General features: G+C 37.3%; 1 protein-coding gene across 4 annotated transcripts in view; it reads left to right on the forward strand.

The window, feature by feature from the left end:
- satb2 (SATB homeobox 2) overlaps positions 1–18,302 on the forward strand; it is a 111,881-nt gene extending 93,579 nt beyond the window's left edge. For all 4 annotated transcript variants that reach the window (XM_031893396.1, XM_031893397.1, XM_031893395.1 and 1 more), the window contains one exon: positions 15,429–18,302. In XM_031893396.1, the coding sequence (XP_031749256.1) occupies positions 15,429–15,890 (462 nt within the window). In that variant the 3' untranslated portion in view covers positions 15,891–18,302. The remainder of the gene's footprint in view (positions 1–15,428) is intronic.
- Positions 18,303–18,926: the final 624 nt, after the last annotated feature.

Genomic DNA, 18,926 nt, shown 5'->3' on the forward strand with positions numbered 1-18,926 from the left:
TGGTAGCCAAAATGTAACCGCAGGTTACTAATCTCCTCGTGGGCCATTACCCTACGAGTGGCTTTCAACAAATCCATAGGATTGGAAAAATCAAGTTTAGTACCATATGTAGACAGATTTCAGCTTTCAGATTTTCAGACCAATTCAGCAGCTTATCTGCCTGTGTATTGGCCAGCTGTCAAACAGCAGGTTTAATTTTCCCATCGGATCAGAACTGCATCATTATAATTCAATCATTTGATCCTTAGGTGGGCATATCGGTGGAAAGATCCGCTCATTTGGCGACCTTGCCTAACGAACAGATCTTATGTTTAATGGCCAAAAAAGTGTTAACAGACAAGACCATAGATGAGGGATCCCCAACCTTTTTCACCCACAAACCACACTCAAATGTAAGAAGAGTTGGGGAGCAACACATGCATGAAAAATGTTAATGAGGGTGCCAAAAAAGGACTGTGGTTGCTCCTATGTGGACTGGCAGTCTACAGGAGGCTCTGTTTGGCAGTATGCAACCAAAACTTGCCTCAAATCCAGGAATTCAAAAATAAGCACCTGCTTTGAGGCCACTGGGAGCAACATCCCAGGTGTTGGGGAGCAACATGTTGCTCACAAACTACTGGTTGGGGAACACTGCCATAGACAACAGTGAGTATTTTTCTTCAAGGTTAGACAATTTAAATAAGATTAATCTGAATCAGACCTATCAGTTTTGTATTTTGTTTGTTTTGAAGGTCGTGCTGAAAGGGATAGAAATAGACAGTCAATGGGATTGTCAACATCATGTGATAGGATAGTACGTGTCACTCTCTGTGCATAATGCCTAGCTTGTAAATATGAGAAAAAATTCCCAAACTATTAAAGAGTATCCCTGTTTTTATCATTTTTGAATTTTTTTTGCCTTCTTCTGACTTTCAGAGAGTGGTCACTGACCTGTTGCTCTGTGATGCTACAATTTTATTTTTATTGTCACTTTTTATTACTTATCTTTTTATTCAGATCCTCTCCTATAAATATATCAGTCTCTCATTCAAACCACTCCTTGGTTGCTAAGGAAATTTAAACCTTAAAGGACATGTAAACCCCACACACAAAAATGTATTCAGTGAACAGCCTCTTTGAAATCTTTCAATACCTGCCACTCTGGTTGTCCAGAGGTTAAAAGTAAAGCTGCAGTATCTCCTTAATCATTTAGATTTCCTTCTCCTTCTGTAGCCCACTTAGCCCCCCCACCTCGGGAATTTGCTTTGATTTCTTTCTTGCCAGACATGCTCAGTTCTAAGCTCAGATTACTAAACACACCCTCCAGTCTAGCAGCCAGTAAGAGATGGCATTGCTGGTTCCCATAGAAACTCAGCTCTAGCTGTCTGCTTCAATTGTTTTTCTCCTAACTTTCTCTCCTGCGCTCAGCTCACACAAAGCAGAAATTTTAGCAAAGACAGTTGTGCCTGTGTGAGCCTGTATTCTTGATGAAATGTATGCTGAATAAGGGTCTGTGTGTGTATGCTGTTTGCAGATTTAAATGTAACTGATTATGTATCAGAGGAAAAATGGCCACCGGGTGAAAGCTGCTATTTGCTTTAGGAAAATGTGATGGTGCTGGCAAGCGGAGGGGATATATGCAGTACAAATGATGCCATTTGGGTGGGGGAGACGTACCCAACTGATATACATTATAGGTAAATGTAGACTTTACATGTCCTTTAACAACCAGATAACTGCTGAAATTTGAAACTGGAGAGTTTCTGAACAAAAAGTGAAATAATTAAAAAGAAAACATAAATAAAAATGAAGACCAACTGCAAATAGTCTCAGAATCTTACTCTCTACATCATAGTAAAAGTGAAATTAAAGGTGACCAACCGCTTTAATTCAAGATTTGGTGGAAGTACAGCCTAAACCTGCCATATATGGCCGGATTTGCTTAGACAAGTTGGAAAATTCTGATATGGGTTACATATTTCAACTCTGGGACAGTTTCATTAGACTATTCAAAATCATTACCTATGAAAATAGGAAAATAGACAAAAAGTATACAGTGCCTCTTTACTAGATGGAAGCTCTCCAGTATGGCCTCTCCAAGCAAAAAATGGCATCTTTGATGATGGGTGGATAGTACATTAACAGAAAAGAAAGCAAGAGGAGCCACACGCTCTCCTCACTTTCTGTTATATTTGATCATTTCAGGCCCCTGACACAAACAAATGAAACATGCTATTAAGCCAAGAATGGCCAGATCACACAACATCAATCCCTTTGACCCATCTACAACTTGGATGGATATCTTGTCAGGCTGGCAACTGCACGACCACCTTGAACCATGCAAAACCTGATCTATCCCATCCCGAGTCCTGTACCCATTTTACTGTAGTGTTGTGCTTGGGAAAAGCATTCGATCAGATATGCAGAAAGCTAATCTGTGCCCCTCATATTCCAGTTCTGATGCATGTTATATCAGTACCGTAATAATACATATTACACCATTTATTATTACACAAAAGAACAAGGGCGATTTAAAACTTGAATAAATTCTGCGCTGATTACATCTATACTTAAGAAATGTAAGCTTCCCAGACATATTTCATTTTCTGCTATTCATTCAGTGGGGTGAGAGAAACCTAGCAATATGCTATGCAAAGAGTTAAGCCTTACTGTAAATTCCAATTCATGGCTGTGATATATTAGAGCAATTTCTGGGTGTTTAGCCCTTTCAAGGGTCAATTATATACCATAAATATCTCATTTTCTCAGCGTGTTGTTTTACAGTTATCATGCTCTGTTTTATTCCCCTGGATACAAAGAAAAAGGATCTAAAAAAATATTTTGGCAGAGACAGGCAGCGCTGTGGAGCCCCTAATAAAAAAATTAAAATACAAAAGCTACATTCAGAGCACAAATCAGACACATGACTTCAATAAATGTGCCAGCCTTTTAAAAGTAGGATAGCTTGAAAGCTCCTATTTATGATTCTCTAACTCAGAATGAGGTACAGTAGGATTTTGGCTGCTGCAAATGTCTGCCTCTTAGAAACGTTTTTGCTTTGTCCTTTTTCCTTATGTTTTAGATGTAGCTGATTAAATTACAGTTCTAATACAACAAGGATATTTAGATTAAATAAAATTAAATATGTTATGCTGTTCCTTACAATGGCCACACATGGTCTGATTCCTGTCTGATATAATCGACTGACTTACTGGCTGGGTAATCCATTCCAGTGCGATTTGCCACACACATGGATGACCAGATTGCACTGATATGATTGCTTGGGAAGTGGGAGGGAGGTGTGGCCTTGCCACTTTAGGGCAGAACGGCAATTTCCTTCATGCATCAATAGGAATCAGCAGCTTACTGGATTTTCCGTACTGAGTCGCCAGCTGTGATCCAATCAGATTACATGATAGTCTGTCATGAAATGATGCTGTTTTTCATTTTAGTTGCCTATTTGTTAGGTAAATATTTGTGACTGTGACTTGTTTGTGCTGAGAACTAAAGGCAAAATATCCTAATAATGTCCCGGATAGTGATAAGCAAACAAATTATTTGCTAGGCATGGTTTCACTGCAAAATTCTGAATTTCGCCATCCGTGAATTTTTTTTGCAAAACTGTGGCAAAAATTAATGGTGGAAAAAAATTCTATGAAATAACAAAAAAAAAGTAAGTAAAAAAAATGCCTATTCGCTCCAGTGATAAAAAAAAACACCAATTGACCAATGTATTTAAAGTAAGTCATGTGCATTTTGTACTCATAAAAAATGTTGTGCATATAAAAAAAAATCACACGGTAGCTGTGAAAACCACCTATTGACTTCAATACATTTTGTGAATTTTTCAGTGAAGCAAAATGGGGCAGTTTCCCTCATCACTAGTCTCAAAATAGGGTTGTGCCCAGTATCTATGGGATCATAGAATTCCCTTAGGTTCCATGACCATATAAAGAGAGTCTATCACAACACATGTCACCTAAATCAGATTCCTACTATTTTACAATTGTTACCTTTTATTCTAAAGAAATAATATATATATAGGAGAGATGTATTTTACTGTGATTTTGTTGGTACATCAGCTTGCCTACAGAGAATATGACATTTCCATGTATTACAGGAGAAATAGAAGATGTGCTGGCCGGATTTTCCCCTCTCTAGTCACATGGCTTATTGATATGCCAGTTATTCCTTTACAGCCACGTTGACTTGAAGGGGCACACCTGCCTTAATTTGGCCCATCAATCACTTCCCAACCATGCAGATGCAAAATCCTTAACAGCCATGAGTGATTCTACATGAAAGCTTTACAAGTGGCAGGGCAGGAAAGGCCAACAAACGTGAAACCTAATCCATGCTGTCTTTATGTGCTAAGGCTTTCATGCAGGTGCACCTCACTTTTAGCACATATTCTGTTTTATGGTAGATAAACGTGTTAACACGCACACAGCTCTCTGCTGGTTTGGAGGCTGCTGTCCCTACTTCTGCCAATGAGTTTTCCATATCCCGGCTGTCTCAGTAAGAATTCTAGTATTATATTGGCTCAGCATTCATATTTATATGGGCCGATATGGCAATATAGTTAAAAGGAATAATGCAGTGCACAGTGCTATAAAAAGGACATGTTACTGTCTGTTAGGAGTTATTAGTTTTCTTTAGAATATTAACAGCTAAATCAAAAGATGTGTTGGAATCTCCTACACAATTCTAGGCCTGATATGTTTATACTAGCTAATATATTTTACACACAAAACTAAATATACAGGGTAATAATACTATTATCCACTATGATTTATGTTAAGATGTTTAAGTCTCTGAAAAAGCAACTGTAAGGGTGTGGGAGGCTGAAGACTTCCCAGTTTATAGGAAGAGATTAGCATTAGAAGATGCCTTCTTTTCTTAGCAAGATTGGTGGTCGGACACATAGCTGCCCATATATGCAGGACAGTTCTGATTTGCTGAGCCCAAAAGGGGCAGCGTGTACTCAGAGATGGAAAGTCTGTGAGGAGTATTATATATAGTAATATTGGCACCTACTGTAGCACCGCTGTGTTGGCAAACATTGTGCTGCCATGCTGCCACTCCATAACCTGACTTTTAAAAAAACCTCTCCAAATGTAAAGCTGCCAACCAACTTGCCATGACCCTGCACGGTATCTCACTGGTCAGCAGTCACAGCAGTGAATGATCAAAGAGATACTATACATGGGGCTATGCCCACTCTGGCCATCACTGTCCTGTTAGTTCATTTGAGCTGACAGCCTAACTGATCAGAACAGCAGGAAGTGCAGGGGAGATGCGGCTTTTCTTTACTTCCTATTCTACCACGGTACCATATACAGGCAGATATGGTGCATTAGTGCATTAGGTTTTCAAACAGGGTCAGTCCATGAACTGACTAAAATCAGTAGTACACAGATACCAATCTCGTTCGTCAGCCCGCCATACACATATTGAAAACCATACAAAGTTTGATATTATGATATCATACAATATTATTGGTGTAAGTATGGCCAGTTTAAATCCATAATAAAACAAGCATGCATTAATTAAAGGTTTTTATTTCAAAATATATAATAATTTGGAATGTTGGACTTAAGTGGGCCATTAATATTTAACATACTGAAAGAGAACCCATGCCCCCTTTTTCCAGTACTGCCCAAGAAGAAGTGAAATATTTGCTGTATATTAATTACAGCACTTATGAGGTATGGTTTCCTATGGAACATTGGGTAATTATCAATGTTAATTAAAGCAATGCTTTACCGCTATAAGCCACTGTATGAAAACCTCAAGTTGTGTGTGTGCTGTTCCCAGGAGATGGGGGTTAACCAAATGACTTTTCTCCTTGCGCACAAATTGAGCAAACTAAAAATGTGTCTTATGAGCTTTAGTGTTGGAAGTGAAAGAGAAGCTTTCCCTAAGCCACTTTGGAAACATTAATAAATCCACAATAAATAAAATCTCATCTAATGAAATAACTGGTTTTCCTTGGCATGGGGAGAACTGCACACCACATCACTACATAAAATAGCTCCGGCTTCTATTTGTGAAATAAACTTGGCTTGTCTGAAGTTCCTTTGCCAGCATCCATTAATACAATCCTCCATGACAGCAGTTAATTAAATTGCTTTTCCTCGTACCAGATTCATTTAAATAATTTGGTGAAACTGCCTCTGTGTTGACGCAATGCTATCACCTCTTTATTCTGAGTACTAAGTTTAGTTAACTCTAAACAGGCATAAAAACCTTTGTAATTAGGCACACAAGATACGGGCAGCACTCCACTTTATATGTACATTTAGCATTTATTTCATAACTCACCCAGCAAGAACTCATAACTACTATAATACTAACACTTTTGAACATAACCCAGTATACAGTAACTTTCCAGCTGCAGGTATGGGACCTATTATCCAGAATGCTTGAAACCTGGGGTTTTTCTGATTAAGGGATCTTTCAGTAATTTAGATCACCATGCCTAAACCCAATAGGATTGTTTTGCCACCAATAGGGATTCATGCAGTTTAGTTAGGACCAAGTACAAGGTACTGTTTTATTATTACAGAGAAAAAGAAAATATTTTTTGTAAACTAGAATTATCTGCTTAAAATTGACTCTGTGGGAGATGGGCTTTCATTAATATGGGCTTTCTGTATAGCAGGTTTCTAGATAAGTGATCTTATACCTGTATTATTATTGTGCATTATGAACTTAGATAGACAAGCTACTGGCTGTATCTGAGTAATATTCAGCCAGTCAAAACAATAGTAGATAATCTCATGTATTCTATGTTTCAAGGTTTCTTCAGCTTATAGTTATTAGCAACATTCAGGGCAGATAGATGATAAGAGTCTGCATTCAATGGATTAAAATAATACTGTCAGAATAAAAAAGGTTTTATTTCCTTATAATAATCAGTCTCATTTATCAAGGCTTGTTAATCCAAAAACATACTGAGCAACAACACACTAAAGATGGCAGTTTTTAAAAAAACACACTAAAAGCTCTCTGGGTAATTCTTTTTTTTTATCAAAGGGAAGGCACAAGTGCAGGAGTCCTGAAGATCTCACACAACAGATCACTGACAGCCACAAGTAGGAGGTGAGTACAGGGCAGCCAAGAACCTGGTGCCCTGGCGCTCCTGACTTGTACAAGCTAGGGGAATGTCAGGTTGAAGGGCACATGTCACCAACCTCACATTCCTTCTTTATGCAACAGTTCCACATACAGAGATGCAACACTTTGTGTCCCAATTCAGGAAGCCCAGAGAGTTGTGCCTTTGGGCACTAGATCCAAATTCCATGGGGGCAAACTAGAAAAAACATGGCAGTTTGCACTTGTGGGCACTTTGCACATATTTTTCCCTTCTTTAAAAGTGAGCCTTATGATGTACTATTGTGTAAAGGTTTTATTCTTGCATTTAGGAATTAATTTCATGGTGTACATCCTGGATCCATTTTTCTGGCACGCAGCAGAAGCCCAGTATTTATTTTTTTGCCAGGGATTGTACATATACATTCAGTATCAGAGCCATATCCCGCTGGTCAAAGCATGACCGGTGATCGTTTAACTGAATGGATTGTTAATATTTACTACACTGCTATCTAAAAAGCATGTGACTGATTTAACAATGAGAGTGTTGAGCTGTGACATGTAATGCTACTATCCCTTTAAAAAGTTGTATTGGCAGCAGCTTAATACCTGTAAAAAAAATTGGTCTAATAATTTGGCTCCGCTGTTGACAGATGTTGCTGATCAATCAGAAAAAGGCAGAAAAAGTCAATTTTTAAAAAAAAAACCATTAAAAAATTAGATGTATCTCAGCTGCAGTCTACATCATCCATCATACAAAAGTAAACAATAAGATCAAAGAACAATGTTCCTTTTAATATGAACTGATGCAAAGTTCTTTTTGCATAAAAAAGACACATTACATATATGTAATGTAAATCAATCAAATATAATTTGCCGAACTTGTCATTGTGTAAAAGAAAGTGTTATTCCCTTGAGTAAATGAACAGCAGTCATAGTGGTACCTGTTGCCTGTCTGTGTCCTATTCTACTGCCATTTCATATTGATGTTACCACTCATTACTGTCTGCAACCAGTGTAGTAAAATTCAGCACAATTTGATTTAGGAAAACAGTTATCCAATAGAATGAACAAAAATGATATTATCTTAAGGATATAGCAGTCAAATGAACCGCGTACATGAATTTGAACTCCTTGTGTTTATATAAGGTGACATAGTTCCATAGTTCATTTGGGCTGACAAAAGACAACTGCCCATCAAGCCCAAGCCATTCAAATGCATTGCCTGAGCAAGAAGCTGAGCTCCTGCAGATGTGCTGTAAGATTTGCATTAGTACTGTTCTTAGTTAAAGCATATTTGCATCGATGATGAAGAGTGGAGCAGAAGGAAATCGGTATTAATAGTTTATTGGCAGTTTAATGTCTTGGCACCTATTCCTCCTATGAAATATAATAAACAGGAAGCCGAGTGATGCAGAGCCGCTCAATAACATTTTCAATCAAAACCTTTCAGCAGATTGCAAGGCGACCTTCTTGTAGAAGCATTCCATGTGTAACGCTGCACAGTGGTTTAACCCATATGCTGCCGCTGGGGGATGCATATTCAATAGGACTCCAGATGTCAAATGTAAAGTCAGCAAATAAAGTTTTTTTTTTAACAAAAATGGAAAATATCCAGAAATATCCAGAAAGTCCAGAATTCATAACTAAGATAGCTGAGATAAAAATAGATCACGTATATTTCACCTAAAGAGAGTGCTGATTCTTCATATCCATTTGCAATAGCACTTAGCATAGCACTCAGATGAACAAAATACTCATTCAGGTCTGTACTGAGATTTAAAATAGTCCCTGGCATCTCAAGTACACAAAGGCCCAAACGGCCCCTACCTGTCCGCAAAAATATTGACTGTCTATGACTTACAGCAGCCCCTTTGGCATTTGCCAGAATCTATAGATTACCAGTCCAGGCCTGGACTTATTAATTAAATGAATGAATAGAACTGTAAATTGGTGGAGTTTACCTTGATTTGTTTTTACACTCCAACCCAATGCAACATTCTTTCCCAGAGTTCCAGCATAAATCAGGCTTACAATGTCAAATGAGATACCTATTAACTTCTATCTAAATAGGTGCTACCTATGTCTCTGAGGGAACAGGCAGCATGTAGACAGGACATAGGTATGAACACAAACTTCAATTGCATATGATTCAACTGATGCAACATTAGGCATAGCACCTATAGGTGCAACATGCAATAGGAACACATTGTACTTACTGCCTGATCAAGACAGGTGTCATATACAGGGCTCCCTTGTGCTAGAGCTGCGATGCCCAACCAGTAGCAACATGTTGCTCACCGACTCGTTTGATGTTGCTCCCAGTGGCCCTTAAAGCAGGCGCTCATTTTTAAATTTCTGACTTGGAGTCAAGTTTTGGAGGCATAAAGACTATGTTTATTACTGAACAGAACCTCCTGTATTGTGCCAGTCCACATTGGGCTACCAAATAGCCAATCATAGCTTTTATTGGGCACCCCTAGGAACATTTTTCATTCCTGCTTTGCTCCCCAACTTTTTTTATATTTAAATGTTGCTCACAGGTAAAAAAAGGTTGGGGACCCCTGTGCTAGAGCATGCTGTGCCTTGTGCCTCGTTTAACAACATAGGTACAACCAGCAGACTGGCGCATTGTTGTAGTAATGAGTGTAGAAGCAAGCACTTTGTGTTTGCCGGTAATGTCCCCATTCAGTGCTTAGTGCTGTAGTGCCAAGTGACAAATGCACCCTATTTTGTATAGTTAATGTTCAGTGAAGAACCCAAAGAAACTGTAAGATTTAGGTTTCCATAAAGCATAGCAGGCCTATAGGAAAAAGGGTTAACTTCCCAGTAGTCAAAAGGTTAATGGACAGCAAGTGCCAAGAGTGTGTGGTTTGTATTTAGCCTCTGTAATTTCTACATTTAGTTCCTCTAATTTCTGCACCATGTACCTAGATCGCATCTTGATAAGCTACAAAGGCATTCAGGAAGCGATGGGGGCAGGTTGTGGTACCTTCTAACTGAGAAACAGCTGCTAGCAGGGTTTGCGGCAGAACACAGTGGTGGGACAGCTGGAGACATGTTTATCTCCTTTGGAAACTGGGACGTAGGGGATGTAGGGGGCTCTGCAGGTGAACGCTCAAGTACTTTTACGTCGTAGTGTTCTTTGCAATTCTCTGAAGCTTTTATAGGACATTTTTATGCCGGGGAGCTGTTGTTGTGCAGTCATGCTTCAGACAAGGTATAGGGGCCATATTTATTATTATGGAGAAAGATGCAAATTTAATTGCACCTAAATGTGCAATTCTTCTTGCTCAAAAAAGATCTAAGGGGCTTTGCTGTATGCGGCATTTGCCTGTGCTGTATGTCTATATATATAGGTAGAAGATAGGCAGCACCCAGGCATCACATTGCTTGTGCAAACTAGGGAGCACTAGTGTCCACTAACCACACAAGAACCTCCTGTGGTAAGAATTATTACACTCTGTCTGCTCCTTAAACTGGATACTTAATATTTATATTTAATATAAATGTGCACACCCTTATCTAGTGAAATAAATACATGCCTCTTCTACTGCAGAAAACATTGGACTCCCCAAAAATGCCTTAATATGATTTCCCCTTAATAAAAATGTGTGGAAAAAATACCCGGTTATTTCTTGCACCGTGTTATTCCCGCTGGTTAAGCAAATACAGAATGCCTGGTTGAATTCATGTGTTTAAAGTAGCATGGGTTTTTATGCTGTCATTCCCAACCTGCTAGAGTTCTAAAGAAATGTGTCCATCGATGTGGCTCTTTATTTAAAGGTTAGTTATCTTCAGATCTCAAGAATAATTAATCCTGTGAAAAATGAAGAATTGCTTTTTTACTTAATTCTGCTACTAAAGAGTTTCACATTTGACTCAAGAGCATTGCTTTTTTATGCCCATCATTCTGGATAATTTTGAGTAGGAAGTAGGGTGAGATGAGTAGTGGTGATTAGTCTCAACTACCAACTTGGCAGCCTTGGCTTTCACTGTCTTTTAGGGGCATATTTATTATAAGTGTGTAAGCCAACATCAATGGTGATGTTGCCCATAGCAACCAATCAGATCTTTGCTTTTGTTTTTTTTTAACTTAGGTAGGTGACCATTTAAATCCAATTGCTGATTGGTTGCTATGGGCAACATCTCCAGGATATACACAAGTGGGATTTAGTGCTATATATATTTCACTCCCATTCAAATGATAATGTTATAGTTCTACATATTTACCATAGGTATATTAAATGCTATCTAGGGGATTGTACAACCAACCTATACCTAATATTAAACCCACTATAAAAGGCTGCCCTTAATATTGGATAATATTTAAAAAATCCAACTCTTGCTGGACTTTTGTTCTATGATTAGCTCCTTCCTTCTTGTTTGTGTAGAATCCTGTTTTCTACTTTTTGCATAATATAAAATTTAAAAATAAAGTACCAAAAGCAAAAATCCTTAAAATAAGAGCGAAAAAAATACATTTTTAAATTTGAGCTGAAAGAAAAGATGATGTCTGTACAACAAATAAAATATTGGCCTATGCTCATTATTCAGCCTTGAAAATTCTTATATTGTGTTGTCAAAGGCTATCAGTTATAATAAATCTATTCATCATTATTGCTTTGCAGTATTGCAGTGACCCTTCTCTACGTAGACATTCTTTAAATGACTTAGTCCCTGGTCTCTGTAGTTTATTAAATGCATTATGGTATCCTAGGTTAAATATGCAGCTCTCATATTGTTGGGGATATATAAATCAACTTTTCCCTATTGTATTTCTTCATCTATATAATTTGAATCCTTTTTTTATTTCTAATAATAAAAGGGCATAAAGAAATACACATTTGATAAGAATTAATTTGGTAAAAACAATGGTTCGGAAAAAAATGAATGTTTTAAAGGCATGAAACATAATTTAGTGAGCAATATAATAAGTTTGGGCTTGACCAGTAAAAATAATAACTGGAAAGGAAAATGATCACTTTTTTCTAAGTTAAGTTTTCTTAATTTCTAAAACAAAAAAATATATTTCATGTTGCAAAATACACTATAGGAACCCCTTACTGTTTGGTTATTGTTTGCTTCATTTAGGAAATGCACACAAATGCACAAAATTCTGCAAAAACATGCCAGATTTCCAATTGTGCAATCTGTGGCATTCCATTGGTTGCTGAACTAATGAATATACAGGGATGGGACCTGTTATCCAGGAACCCAATATCCAGCATTGGCCTTCTACTATAGAGTCCATTTTAAGCAAATATTTCCAAGTATTTGAAATTATTTTCTTTCTTTGTAATAATAAAACAGTACCTTGTTTTTCATCCCAACTAAGATATAATTGGAGGCACAACATTCCTATTGGGTTTATTTAATTTTTAATACTTTTTTTTATAAGTCTTAAAGTATGTTAATCCAAATTACGGAAAGACCCCTTATCCGGAAAACCCCAGGTCCCAACATTCTGAATAACAGGTCTCATATCTGTATATCGATATGTAAAAATTCTGAAACGTTGCAGATATAAATTGCCATTTTGTGAATTTATAGAATTTTATTGTACTGGAATCCTCTGATTTTTGGTACTGTATGTCTGGTTATTTTTCAGGATTTCTTTTAATAATAGTAATATTTTAAGGTTAAAACAATTTCAGCCTTGGCAGTGGTGGGCAATAGGAAGCCCTTTATTGCTCCAGGGGCAGTGTAAGTAAGCAGTGACCATGCAATATTTATTTTTAGCTAATTACCGAAAACATAAACTAGCTAAACGACATCAGAATAATAAATAAACACAACGTATTGACAAGTATATGACTATCCCACATATAATAAACTGAGAATGAGAAATTTGATATTTTAGCAAAAATTGTAACTAATGCAAATAAATTATTTCAGATGCTAATTTTTATTTATAGAAGTGCAATTTATTGTTATCTTTGCAAACTTAATTGATTATAATTCATCATAACTAATATTATATGTAGTTTAGCACAAGGGATCCCCAAATGTGCATTGCTTTCAAACAAAAGCTTTAAAAATACCCGATTTATCACTAAACTGCAAAGACCCACAGTAAGTACATCTCAACAGGAGCCCTATTTTATATAATCACAATTATTAATCTGTACTATATAAAAACAATATCTCAGATGTGCCACAAGCAACTCGTTCTATATTAAAAAAAAATTTGACCAGGGCTGGATGAAATTGAACACATATTTCCATGTCTGACTTCCTACCGTTTTGCACGCTGCTATTGATTTTCCTTGACACGCTCTTTTTATATTGAAGAACGCGGTTTTTCTTCTCTCTTTTTTTTCTCTTTGGGAACCCGCAAGGAGAAACTGTAACAAAAAACAAAACCAAGGTAATATTAAACCTGCCTGAAGTAAAAATGTAATTTAACACCTGTAGTATACAATTTCACGTTGTAAATATCTATATATATACTTCTATTTAATAATGGCCAGACTCTCTTGGGTACTTGACCTTTGCAGTGTGAAAAGCTTAGAGATTAACTGGTATCTCAAAATGATCTTTTTGCTTCCAGTAAAATGCATTAAAAAATACAATGTACTCGTTCTACTTTTAAATCCATCTGTCTGCTATGGAACATGACCAGGCTTTCTTTGTAGGTCCATAAAATGTTGGACATTTCTGGGGACAGCAAGTGTCAGATGCACTTTTTCAGAGTTGTACATTTCAGTTTACCATCATATCTTTAGTCTTATTTACCACTATAAATTGTTCATGCGGGGAGATGGACACATGTGACATGATCCAATGAACTGTGGAGCAGCATAATATTATTTTAACGCCAGAATACAAAACTTTTTGTCAATGAGACTTATTACCCTATTGTTAATAATATTTATATTGGTGCATTTACTTTGTTCAGCTCATTTGTATGTAAGTAGAAAGAGGGATTCCAGCAAATAAGATTGCAGTTAGTCCATGGGTATGAAGGTGACTGATCCTTTAATTTTTGGTGACACCCAGAGTCCCTGCATTTGATCAGTGTTTGTTTTGGGTTGACTCTAAGTACTATTTGCCTAGGATGAAATACTTGGAACAGAATGTTCTGCCAGACAGCAACAGATTTGTGAATCCATAAATTGGCCCAATTTAATAATTTGTGTTCTATCATTTAGGACTGCATTTCTTGCTTATTTCTTGTCTCTTTGAGTAAACAAAGCAAGCCATCTCTTATAGTAGCTAGATTAGATGGCAAACACTGTTACACTGCTTTATAGGGCTGTTTCAAGGAAGAATGAATAAGACATTTTGTTAAGAATAGCATAACAGACAACCGCCATGCCATATGTCAGCCAATAACCATAAATGGGTCATGTTCGACCACAAAACCAAAATACATTTGGAACTCACAAAACCTGAAATCTTGACCTGAACATAGATGTCTCCATCACCTTAACTTCACCTTCCATAAGAAACAATGATAGAACATCTGAACTATAGGCACAGTGGCTTGTTAATGCATTGTTAACCCTACCACAAACCTATTTCTTATTATGCATAATGCATGTCACTGGCATAATGATACAGTGCATTATATACTTTCCTAAAATTGTTCCTTCACTATTTCACTTCCTTCCCTCCAGGCAGGGACCATTTTATTTTACACATGCTTTACAGCTGTTTTCTATTCTCTCCTTCAGAACATATTTCAGCACACAGAGATTGAAGGCGAGACGCTTTATCTGCTGTAGTCAACTTTCAGCAAGCAAGCCGATAGTCTTTCCTACTCACATGTTTTATTAATAGCATTTGATTATATCATGGAAAGTGCACAAGCCTTTATTGGCAAAAAGATTTCATGTGCTGTGTACTACAAAAATGCATTGTAACATATCATATAGTATTCTTAGATAACGATGGTAGTGCAGAGATACAAGTGTAATAGTTATATACTCATAAAAGTTGTTCATTAACAATCCTATCCATCTTTTAGATTTGACACACATATGCAGATGTCCTATTTGGTCAGATTAAACCAATTTACCTAATGATTATCTATCATTGTCACCCAAATGCATGTTGCTTCTGATCAAAATTAAAGCAGATAAGATATGATAGTTGATTATAAATAACTAAGTTGAGTGATGACTTCTACGTATTCAATCTGCACACAACTAGGGCAATTTCAGTCTGGGCAATTTTGCCACCCTTGTATAATCAATTTGCTTAAAGCTCCAGTGATTTGGTGACTGTGATGAACATATCAGTTGTTCTACAAATCAGTCATCTACGAAGTCTAACCATAATTATGGTTTGTGCTGCATTTGTATTATAAGTTAATATATTGGTTACATTTTAAACATTTCTTTCAACAGGTTCTTTTGGGACAACAGCCCCAGCCAGCCAAAGAAACCTCACCTCCAAGAGAAGAAGTTCCACCTGTTCCACCACCACCTGAAGACAGCTGCACCAAAAAACCAAGATCTCGCACTAAAATTTCACTGGAGGCTTTAGGCATACTTCAGAGTTTTATTCATGACGTAGGTCTATACCCTGACCAAGAGGCCATACACACTTTGTCAGCCCAACTCGATCTGCCCAAACACACCATCATTAAATTCTTCCAGAACCAACGCTACCATGTCAAACACCACGGCATACTTAAGGAGCACTTGGGAATAGCGGTGGATGTGGCAGAATACAAAGATGAGGAGCTTTTGACAGAGTCAGAGGAAAATGACAGCGAAGAAAGCTTGGAAGAAATGTATACAGTTGAACAGAATGAGGAAAATAGTGGAAAAACAAAATGTAATGCATCTGAGGTGGACCAGAGATAATACTAATTTCCCATTATAAAAACATGGTTGCAATACAAAGACGCAATGACACTTGCTATTTGTTATGCTCTCACTTTCTGCTACAAGAAGAGAGCAAAGAACAATAAGTTTTGGTACTGATACTGTTGGATTTTTCCTTGACACTTGAGTGTATAAATGATACCCTACTGGAAACAAACTAGTAAAAGACTATATATTCAATCTTCTTGCACTTATGGTGAAGATTCAAGTAAATTACGGGACCTCTCAACAGATAAAATCAATGAAGGAAAACTAATTGTATATGTAAATATATATATGTGTGTACCTATGTGTGTATAGGTATATGTATGTGTATATGTATGATATATATATACACACATACACACACAGAGACACACATACAGACACGCACACACACAGATATGCTACAGATATGATATATATATATATATTGTATTTGAAGCAAACATTTCTTTCTCAAAGTATAGACTGTGAAATGACTTAATTAAACACCAGACTGGTTTATGTATTAAGACCACTTAGCAATGAGAAGCTGCAGGTTGGGGTTTCCTCTCTTACAGACTGTCAGTACTCATTGAGTGGTAAAGGATAATTTTGAGTCTATATTTCCAATTGTGTTTATCTTTGATTTTTTTATGCATTCTGCTCTCTTTCTATCTGCTTGGTGGGTTACATTTATTTAAAAGAGGCAATAAACAGTGTATAATATAAAATAAATTAAAAGGTCATAGCATCCTTCAAAAACAGTATGGGTATAAAGCAAATGTGTTAAACGTGTTTCAAAACATCTGAGAGCAATATTTTGAAGAGGCCCTCTGATCACATGCACAGTGGCATTACACTGCTTTATAGAACTGTATCATTGTATCAACTGTGTCATTGTTTTGATTGAAGAATTTTTTCATTGCCATTTAGTCATTCCTCGACCCAAATCCATTCCTAACAGCTGTGATGGACACAGGAAATCAGAAAAGCAGGAAACAAATTGGAAGTGTGAACTGCATCTCATCCTCAGGCACATTTCATTTGGTTCCCCCATTGGCTAATTGACTGGCAGCCTGTATGCCCCATCACTGATTGACAGTTGTTAATACACTTATATGGAAACACAGATCCAGTGAGCTATGGCAACTTGTACTGACACTTTAGTTGAAAGGAACCCATACAATGCGCAAGCACCATGAAAAAAGTATAAGAAGTTTGATACACAGTTGAACAAAGCAGGCCCCCATCAAGCTAAAGATCCTACTCTCTTTAAAGGAACGTTCCTGTCCCTGGAATACCAATTTGCCACTTTAAAGAACTATGCGTACTCCTTTTTTTTTCCTTTTATTGTGTTAAATATTATTGTAGTGGCTATGGGTTTCAAGTCAAATGGGATAATTGATGAAAGCAAATAATATAAATATTAAATGTATGCATATTTTGTTGCTGCTCACAAACACTTGTATCTACATTTGTAATGTTGTCCTAAAGCACTTGAGGGAATAGATCATTACCAGCCAAGCTGACTAGAAATGCAGTGTTTTCCAACTGAGACCATGAGACTCAATTACATATTAATAAGACTATCCATTACTAAATGTGCTGATTGATAAATATATGTGCTTAATTCATGTAAAGCAAAGTTAGGCAACCCTTTGTACTGCAGGTACTTGCACAGCTGGAGCAAGGATACGGTTGCTTATCTATGAGTTAGAGACAGCACTACCAGGTCCATACATGGATTATCCCTGAAGACCTGTTCAGCTACATTGTTTTTAACCTTAGCTGAGTTTATTAGCACCACCTGCTTTGCCTTGGAGTGCTACCATTTTGTCACCTAGGCAGGTGGGTCAGGAGGCTTAGTTTGGCATCAGTCATTCTATCCATTTTGAGTTTACAGTCCATATTATATCTGGGACACAGTGTAGGTATGGGTACTAACAGCTGGCTGGGATTTCTATGGTGAGTACAATAGGGGGATCATTGTCCAGCACTGCATTAAACATCAGGAGTCAAGCTGCTAAGTAGCAACTATCATCCACATCCTAAGGAAATATACTAAATGTGCAATATGATGCAGAGATTTGATGTTACTCTTTTTTATATATTTTGAGGGTTATGCGGTAACATACGGCAATGGCTGCCATGGTAGAGTAAACCATAGCAAACAATGAGACGTTTAGTTCAGTTAGCAAGCAAGCCTCTCGCTAGTTGTTATGGCTTTCTGAGCCTGAGCAAACTATCCCCATGTTACGTCACAAGCACATTTGTCTTCTCCATTGACTGCTGTGCAGAAATATCAAGATCACTTACCAGTTATAACCTGATGGTGTGATTACTGAGTATCCCAGGTTTTACAGTTGTATATTGATATTAGAAATGATGTGTGAAACTAAGTAAAAATGATCTGTACTTACATATGGATTTTGCAGTGATTCATTCATAGTCAGGAGATTGTGGTGATCCAGTGTCATTCTTGTTTCACCACCAAAACATCAGCAATTCTACAACCAGTCACTTTCAAACAATTTGATTGCTGCTTTTTTATGGCTTATTTATGCATAAAACCACTTTCATTTAAGGTACTTGCGTCAAAATACACCCTTTGCGCTTCCATTTTTGTGCCGCTCAGTCCTTCATGCCCTCCGTTCCAAATTAGGTGCTCCTGTGCCTAATTACATAGAGGAACCCTGGAGTTGCCTCCACCTCCTGACCAGGTGGTAGCTCCAGGGTTCCTACAGCTCAGTTCCACCAAATGAATACAGAACACACGTCATTTGCATGTCAAACACCGGAAATGCAGACTTTGAAGATATTCAGCTGGACTGCGCAACTTGCCAAAATTAACACAAGTGGGCACAGTGCAATTACACCAGATTATACACCCATTTGTGCCTGCAATAATGCTGGAATTTCCAGAAAAAATGCTGCGTTGGAGGGGAAACAATGCAGATTGAGCTGAAAGTTTGCTCACTGCACTTGTAGACTTTGCCTTTTTATCCCTTTAACTTTCTTATATGTTTAATTAATGACGAGGGTTGAATGCAC

This window comes from Xenopus tropicalis, chromosome 9 (assembly GCF_000004195.4).
Source record: "Xenopus tropicalis strain Nigerian chromosome 9, UCB_Xtro_10.0, whole genome shotgun sequence".
In the NCBI taxonomy this organism is placed as follows: Eukaryota; Metazoa; Chordata; class Amphibia; order Anura; family Pipidae; genus Xenopus; species Xenopus tropicalis.